This window comes from Piliocolobus tephrosceles, chromosome 8 (genome assembly GCF_002776525.5).
Source record: "Piliocolobus tephrosceles isolate RC106 chromosome 8, ASM277652v3, whole genome shotgun sequence".
NCBI lineage: Eukaryota > Metazoa > Chordata > Mammalia > Primates > Cercopithecidae > Piliocolobus > Piliocolobus tephrosceles.
Window position 1 is genome coordinate 124,682,398 of NC_045441.1, and position 9,155 is coordinate 124,691,552.

Consider the following 9,155-nt stretch of genomic DNA (forward strand, 5'->3'; position numbering starts at 1 on the left):
CCACCTCCCGGGTTCAAGGGATTCTCCTGCCTCAGCCTCCCGAACAGCTGGGGGTTACAGGTGCGTGCTGCCATGCCTGGCTAATTTTTATATTTTTAGTAGAGGCGGGGTTTCACCATGCTGGCCAGGCTGGTCTCAAACACCTGACCTTAAGTGATCTGCCCACCTTGGCCTCCCAAAGTGCTGGGATTACAGGCATGAGCCATCGCGCCCGGCCAGTTCTGGATATTGTTAACATACTCTGTGCTTTTGTCTAAATTATTTGATTCTGATTTCCAACAGTGAAATGGGAATGATGGAGAATTGATACAATGAGATTGTAAGGCACATGGAACATCTCTGACATAGCTATAATCAGATCATTTTCCCAATAGAATGGTTTGCAGGGATTAAATGAAATAATGGCTGTAAAATTCTTAATACATAGCTGTAAATAGCAATGATTATATTTTAGTTTGATTATATTTAGCAAACTAAAATTTAACAACTGAAGAAAGAGAGTTCAGCTACTTTGGTTGCTCAGGTAGAAAAATACTTGGTGATTATGAAACGATATGTCTGGAATTTTTTTCAAAATAATCGGGGGCGGGGGTGGGGAGGATAGGGTGCTGGGGTGGTAAGGGTGCTGCCGTGGTGGGAAATTGGCCACGTTATTGATGCTGAGTGTTCACTATTCTAATTTTGTATCCGTTTGAAAATTTTATAGTTAAAAATTATGCTTTGTTTCGCTCTACGCAACTATGTTGACACAACATACTTGGTAAACTGAAATGTCACGGAAACTTAGTTTTTAACCGGTCAATGACTTTTTGAGGTGTAGACACTTCACACCTTACTCCACTCCCCACTGTAAGGAAGATTTAACTTGAAACGGAGATAATGATTTGAACTTACGGCTTTTATAATCTCATAAGTGGGCGTCATTTTAATAACTACTCCCAGAATATCTTTTTCTATTCCACTTTACTTTTTCCTCTCCACTTAACCAACTCATCATTAGAAAGAAACTACAAGTCCCAGGATGCACTACACGATGAACGTCGGATCGAGGACCTCGTGTCTCTGAAGTGGTTGCCCTCGCCTTATTTGAATAATCCCAATGAAAATTGATGCTTGTGACCCAGAGCAGATTCTGGAGCCTTCTGTACGCCTGGGACGGCCCAGCGTGGAGGGGACAGCGTGGTGCCTTTTTGTTCAGGCTTCACTCTGGGCAACCTCACTCCTTCCTGGGGCCTCCATGCGGCAGAAGGACTCAGTTAGTGCGCCTCTAAGATGGCGACGCCTTTGGCGGTAAATTCGGGTAAGTGTGGCCAGACATAAAGGAGACGATTGAGCTGAGCGATGACCAGGTTTTCAGGGAGAGACGAGACCGTGGGGTTTCTCGGAGTCTAGCACCCAACTTATGTGCGGTGCCTGCTTTTCACTAATTCTGGGCCTAGAGTCTCACCCCTCCCCAGTTTGAATGGCGCGCGTCGGTGCTGCGGCTCTAGCCCTTGAGTTGGGGTTTGAGAATCGAGGCAGTGAGGCTTGGGCAGCTGGACCCAGGTATTTAATCTCTCACAGCCCAGGGCTGAGCCTGGCTCCCTCACCCCCAAGTTCCACTGTGCGTCTGTGGTCCAGATTTCGCCGGAAAAGCGTCAGGTCTTCAGCAGTGAAGCCAGAGGACCGGAGATATTTTCCAGCCATGAGCAGAGGCTGAAAGTAGGCGCCGGAGTTCCTTAGAGGGTGGGGGATCTTGCAGGCAGCGAATACTCCCGATTATGAAGTCGGCCATCTGAAAGGTGGTCAGGAAGAGGGTGGCGGGGCTTCAGCGGACGTTTCCTAACTCTGCGGATGTGGTTAGGCCCTGGATGTTCTTGTACCTTTGGAGCTGTAGATTTTCGGGGTGGAATTGAATCTAGAAGGTAGTAAAAGAACTCTGGAAGATTTGGGGTGGATCCTCTTTTGATGATTCTCAATTCGGGCGGTACCGCCCTCCAGTGGTGTTTGAATGAGTGAGTGCATTTTGATTGTCATATTTCCTGGGGTACACTGCTGTCGCATAGTAGGCGGGGCAAGGATGCAGAAAGTCCTTCATAGGCAGAGCAGTCCGGGAAAAGAATTTGGCGCTTAGAATGTTAATGCCTCGATTGAGATGCTCAGAACTTCGCGGGCAAGATTAAGAGTATGTCTGTGTGGTAAATGCTTGTAAGAATCTCACTTAAAAGGACTCTTTCGTGGGTGCATTTTCTGTTTCTTTACAGTCATTTTTTAAAGTATTGGTTCTATTTTCCACAGGACTGATTTTCTCGAAAAGTTGTCTAAATCTGTTTTGTAAATCAAATCATTACAGAAACGCTATGATAAATTATAATGAAAGCTATGTTTACTGAGCACATACTATATCCCAGCTTTACGCTTATTATTGTGCTTATCTCATTCAGTTGCCATTTATACACCTTTGGAGTAGTTGCTGTTAAATACACCATTTTACAGATTTGGAAATAGAGACTTCAGATAGTTAGGTAATGTCCCCAGAGTTAAACATCTAATGATTCTAAGCCAGTCTTATGTGCTTAAACTACCTAGTGCTACTACTTAAGCACAACCTAATTCATTTTATGATATTAGACGTATATATTAGAAGGTTAGTAATGAAGTTACATGCTTAATATTGCTGTCCTTCCTTCCCAATTAGATATGCTTAAAAGCAAGGGTTGCCTGTTATACGTGTGGTTATATATAATTTCTCTATTTTATTTTATTTTTTTGTTTTTTGTTTTTGAGATGGGGTCTTGCTCTGTCTCCCAGGCGGGAGTGCAGTGATGCGATCCCAGCTCGCTGTAACCTCTGCCTCCCAGGTTCAAGCAGTTCTCCTACCTCAGCCTCCCGAGTAGCTGGAATTACAGGCACGCGCCACCACGCTGGGCTAATTTTTGTATTTTTAGTAGATGCGGGGTTTCTCCATGTTGGCTAGGCTTATCTCGAACTGCTGTCCTCACGCCATCCTTCTGCCTCGGCCTCCCAAAGTGGTACGTTTACAGGTGTGAGCCAGTGCGCAGGGTATATACGTTTCTTTTCCTTTTTTCTTTTTTTTTCTTTTTTTGAGATGGAGTCTCACCCTGTCACCCAGGCTGGAGTGCAGTAGCATGATCTCGGCTCACTGCAGCCTCCGCCTCCCGGGTTTGAGCAATTCTCCTGCCTCAGCCTCCGAAGTAACTGGGATTACAGGCGCCTGCCACCATGCTTGGCTAGCGTGGCTAATTATTATTATTTTTTTTTTTTGAGAGGGAGTCTGGCTCTGTCGCCCAGGCTGGAGTGCAGTGGCGTGATCTGGGCTCACTGCAAGCTCCGCCTCCCGGGTTTACGCCATTCTCCCGCGTCAGCCTCCTGAGTGGCTGGGACTACAGGCGCCCCGCCACCTCGCCCGGCTAATTTTTTTTTGTATTTTTAGTAGAGACGGGGTTTTACCATGTTAGCCAGGATGGTCTCGATCTCCTGACCTCGTGATCCGCCCTTCTTGGCCTCCCAAAGTGCTGGGGTTACAGGCGTAAACCACCGCGCCCAGCCATTTTTTTTTGTTTTGTTTTGGAGACCGAGTCTCATTCTGTTCCCCGGGCTGGAGTGTAGTGCTACGATCGCGGCTCACTACAACATCCGCCTCCCAAGTTCAAGCGATTCTCCTGCCTCAGCCTCCCGAGTGGCTGGGATTACAGGCGCCCGCCACTATGCCCAGCTAATTTTTTGAATTTGTTGTGGAGAAGGAATTTTACCATATTGGCCAGGCTGGTCTCGAGCTCCTGATCCCGTGATTTGCCCCCCTCAGCCTCCCAAAGTGTTGGGATTACAGGCGTGAGCCACTGCGCCTGGTCAAGTTTTTTGTATTTTTAGTAGAGACAGGGTTTCACCATGTTTGGCCGGACTGGTCTCAAACTCCTGACCCCAGGTGATCCGCCTACCTCGGCCTCCCCAAAGTGCTGGGATTACAGACATGAGCCACTGTGTCTGGCCTATACACATTTCCTTAGTACATACTCGCCCTAAGCTATTATAATTATTAAACGAATCACTGGAGGGAAAAGGAGTTGCCAACAGCAGCAAAGAGTGTACAAAGAGTGTACAAAGTCTTGTGTCAGGAGTGTTTAATTGGCAACATAGGAAACATTTTTAAAAGCCAAGAGTCAGGAGGTGGTTTTTTTTAAAAAAACTAAACGTCATAGGGAAGGAACCCTTTTTCCATCAAGTAATGAATGTCGAGTTGAGTGGGTAAAGGAAATGTGTCATATACATGCAGTATACATAATGTATATGCATATACATAACATATACATGCATATACATAATATCTTTATGCAGCCTTAAAAAGGAAGGAAATCCTGTCACATAAAACAATGTGGATGAATCTTGAGGACATACTAAGTGAAATAAGCCAGTCACAAGACACAAATACTGCTTGATTCCACTTATATGAGTTATCTGAAGTAGTCAAACTCATAGAAACAGAAAGTAGAATGGTGGTTGCCGGGAGCTGGGAAAGGGGAAAATGGGGAGTTGTTAAGGGGGCATAGAGTTTCTATTTTGCAAGATGAAAAAAGCTTTGAAGATCTATTGCACAATGTGAATATGCTTAACACTGCTGAACTGTACACTTAAAATTTGTGGAGATTGCATTCTATGTTAAGTGCTTCCTTTAAATTAGTTTTAAAAAAAATCAAACATCTTAGAGTTGTAAGGAAAAAATATAGAGATTGTAGAGTTCTAAGACCTATGGTTGGCCGGGTGTGGTGGCTCATGCCTGTAATCCCAGCACTTTGGGAGGCTGAAGTAGGCAGATCACTGAGGTCAGGAGTTCGAGACCAGCCTGGCCAACATGGTGAAACCCTGTCTCTACAAAAATACAAAAATTAGCCCGGCATGATGGCAGATGTCTGTAATCCCAGCTACTTGGGAGACTGAGGCAGGAGAATCGCTTGAACCCGGGAGGCAGAGGTTGCAGTGAGCCAAGATCATGCCATTGCACTCCAGCCTGGGTGACAGAGCGAGACTCTGTCTAAAAAAAAAAAAAAAAAGACCTATGCTTGTATTTCAGCATTTCAGCTATATAACAACTGGTCTTGTGACCTGTATCAACCCAGCTGAGTACACTCACATACTTGTGAATAAGCAACTATTAACACTGCTTGGCAGTCCTTCTGTGATAGTCTGGTCACCTCGTCCATTCACAGCAGTGAATACTTCAGACCTTTCCACACTCTTCAAATCTTTAACCTGCGAATAACTAAACCCTCAGACTTCTAGTCACAGAAAAAATAGGAGCCAACATGCATGAACGCCCTTTATTCACTCTCAAACCTTTAAACCTAGGTGTGTCTGCATCCTTTTGAATCAGTTTTCCTCTGTGTTCCTATCTAATGTAAATCCCACCCATCGTGTTCTTCTGTTACTCTTTTTTTGTCTTATATATTCACTTCTCTGTCTTGCTCCTTCCTTTCTCTCCACTAATAATCTCATGCCTCACTCCACTTACTGTCCTCTTCCTAGTCAAGCCTGTCAAAAGATTTGTTAGTATTCGCTGACTCCATCTCCTTCCTTCCTCCCTCCCTTCCTCCCTGCCTCCCTCTCTCTGCCCAGGCTGGAGTTCAGTGGTGCAGTCTCAGCTCACTGCAGCCTCTGCCTCCCAAGTTTAAATCATTCTCCTGCCTCAGCCTCCCTAGTAGCTGGATTACAGGCCTGAGCCGCTGTGCCCAGCCCACTGACTCCCTCTTCATACCTACTATTCTTTCACCCATTCTGGTCTCTTCCATCCTTGTAAACAGCTCTCAATAGGGTTAACTTCTGTTTCTTGTAGTTCAGAAAGTCCCTTTATAAAAAATTATTTATTATTTATTATTTTTTTAATTTTGAGACGGGGCTCATTCTGTCGCCCAGACTGTAGTGCAGTGGCATGATCTCAGCTCACTGCAACCTCTGCCTCCCAGGTTCAAGAGATTCTCCTGCCTCAGCCTCCCCAAGCAGCTAGGATTACAGGTGCCTGCCACCACACCTGGCTAATTTTTGTATTTTTAGTAGAGATGGGGTTTCACCATGTTGGCCAGTCTGGCCTCGAACTCCTGACCTCCAATGATTCACCCACCGCGGCCTCCCAAAGTGCTGGGATTATAGGCATGAGCAAAAAGTCCTCATATTTTAAATCTTCATTTGGCTTGATCTTTTAGAGTAAATACCAAAATCATTTTTTTTTTTTTTTTTTTTTTGAGACGAAGTCTGGCTCTGTCACCAGGCTGGAGTGCAGTGGCGTGATCTTGGCTCACTGAAACCTCTGCCTCCTGGGTTCAAGCGATTCTCTTGCCTCAGCCACCTGAGTAGCTGGGACTATAGGCGTGTGCCACGACGCCCAGCTAATTTTTGTATTTTTAGTAGAGACAGCGTTTCACCATGTGGGCCAGGATGGTCTTGATCCCCTGACCTCGTGATCTGCCTGCCTCGGTGTCCCAAAGTGCTGGGATTACAGGCCCGAGCCACCACGCCCAGCCATCAAAATTCTTTAACGTGGGCAAGTGAGCCCTACGTGATGATCTTGCCAAACCCGTTTTCTGTACTGCAGCTCTCTTGGCCTTTTGAGTTCTTTGACATGTCGCATTCCCTCTTGCCATAGAAACCCACATGTCCTCTTCCTGGAATGCGTGTCTTCACCTCCCACCTGTCAGTTAACTACCACTTTTGTTCTTCAGATTTCAGCCTAGTTATCACTTCCTCATGGATAATTCTCTCCTCCTGCCTCTCTGGCTAGGTCAGATTCCCCTATAATGTGATCTCTTGCCCTGGCTCCCTCTCCTTCATATCCTTCATATCCTGACCACAGCTGGATTTTACTTTTTTTTCTTTGAGATGGAGTCTTACTCTGTTGCCCAGGTTGGAGTGTAGTGGTGTGATCTCGGCTCACTGCAACCTCCGCCTCCCGGGTTCAAGCGATTCTCCTGCCTCAGCCTCCCGAGTACCTGGGACTACGGGCGCGTGCCATCACGCCTGGCTAATTTTTTGTATTTTTAGTAGAGATGGGGTTTCACTGTGTTAGCCAGGATGGTCTTGATCTCCTGACCTCGTGATCTGCCTGCCTTGGTCTCTCAAAGTGGTGGCATTACAGGCGTGAGCCACCGCGCCTGACCAGATTTTACATTTATGTATGATTATGATTAATGTTTTTCCTCACTACAGTGTAATCTTACCAGTACTTTACACATGGTGAGTGAGTGAGTAAATATGATTTGCTGGAGGTATCCCTAAACGTTAAGGAAAAGAAATGTATTTCTCAGCTGACTAAACTACATGTTAAAAGTACATATTTAGTAATTCTGAAAAATTTATAGTGTCCCTTCATTTATAATCAGTAAAAAGGTATTTACTGTAATCCCAGCACTTTAGGAGGCTGAGGAGGGAGGATCACTTGAAGCTAGGAGTTCAAGATGAGCCTGGGCAACATAGTAACACCCCAGTTCTACAAAAAATACAAAAATTAGCCAGGTCTAGTGGTGTGCGCCTGTAATCCTAGCTACTAGAGAAGCTGAGGCAGGAGGTTGCTTGAGCCCAGGAGTTTGAGGCTGTAGCGAACTGTGATTGCCTCACTGCACACCAGCCTGGGTGACAGCAAGACCCTGTCACAAAAAACAAACAAAAAAAAGGTATTTACTAAAATTGGTCAAACTCAAGGCAGATTGAAGATAACTCTCTGTTGTAGCTACCTTTGGTGTTTTTTGTTTTTGTTTTTGTTTCATTTTTCTTTTTTGAGACGAGGTTTCACTCTCTTGCCCACACTGGACTGCAGTGGCTCAATCATGGCATACTACAGCCTCTACCCTCTGAGACTCAGGTGATCCTCCCACTTCAGCCTCATGAGTAGCTGAGACTATAGAACAAGCCACCCATGCCCAGCTTTTTTTTTTTTTTTATTTTTTGAGACGGAGTCTTGCCCTGTCACCCAGGCTGGAGTGCAATGACAAGATCTCAGGTCACTGTAACCTCTGCCTCCCGGGTTGAAGTGATTCTCCTGCCTCAGCCTCCCAAGTAGCTGGGATTACAGGTGTGCGCCACCACACCCAGCTAATTTTTTTTTGTATCTTTAGTAGAGATGGGGTTTCACCATGTTGGCCATGCTGGACTTGAACTCCTGAGCTTGTGATCTGCCCACCTTGGCCTCCCAAAGTGCTGGGATTACAAGTGTAAACCCCCACGCCCACCCGGGTTTTTTTTTTTTTTTAAGTAGAGACAGGGTTTTGCCATGTGGCCCAGGCTGGTCTTGAACTGTTGCACTTAACCTCCTTGAACCTTAGGAGGCCTACCTTGGCTTCCCAAAGTGCTAGGATTACAGGTGTGAGCCACCTTGCCTGGCCCTTTGGTGCTATGTTGATATTAATGACGAACTAAGTAGGCCAGTGTACCTGTTTTTTTATTGTTGAGTCTGTTTGTTTGTTTGTTTGTTTTTTGAGATGGAGTCTCACTCTTGTCTTCCAGGCTTGAGTGCAGTGGGTGTGCTCTCGGCTCACTGCAACCTCTGCCTCCCGGGTTCAAGCGATTCTCCCACCTCAGTCTCCTGAGTAGCTAGAATTACAGGCACACGCCACCATGCCTGGGTAATTTTTTTTTGTATTTTTTGTAGAGACAGGGTTGCACCATGTTGGCCAGGCTGGTCTTGATCTCCTGATCTCAAGTGATCTGCCTCCCTTGGCCTCCCACAGTACTGGGATCACAGGTGTGAGCCACTGTACCTGGCCTATTGTAGAGTTTTGATCTTTAATTGGATGCCTACTGTTATTGGGGGAAAAATTGGATTTTTCCGTAACATTCACTGAGCTTACTACACTAAATATGTGTAATACAAGGAAATTTTTTAGTTTTTCAGAGGTCCTACTGTGTATTAATTAATATTTAAAATGAAGGAGAGAAAATTAACTTTTGTCAGCACTTTATCAGATTTCTGAAATATCTTTGGTAAGGTGTATTTCAGATTTGCGCAGGAGTCATCATTAATACCTTCCCTTTATAACTTGTGCCATTTGATAACCAATTCTGAGTCCTTTCTTTTACTAACAGACCTTTTCCTCCTGTACTGTCCTCATCCTAGTTTAGGTTCTATTTTCTTATATATATATATATATATATATATATATATATATTTTTTT

General features: G+C 45.1%; 1 protein-coding gene across 1 annotated transcript in view; it reads left to right on the forward strand.

The window, feature by feature from the left end:
* Positions 1-1,230: 1,230 nt before the first annotated feature.
* NUP205 (nucleoporin 205) overlaps positions 1,231-9,155 on the forward strand; it is a 90,196-nt gene continuing 82,271 nt past the window's right edge. The window contains exon 1 of the mRNA XM_023190051.2: positions 1,231-1,300. Within this exon, the coding sequence (XP_023045819.2) occupies positions 1,273-1,300 (28 nt within the window). The 5' untranslated portion in view covers positions 1,231-1,272. The remainder of the gene's footprint in view (positions 1,301-9,155) is intronic.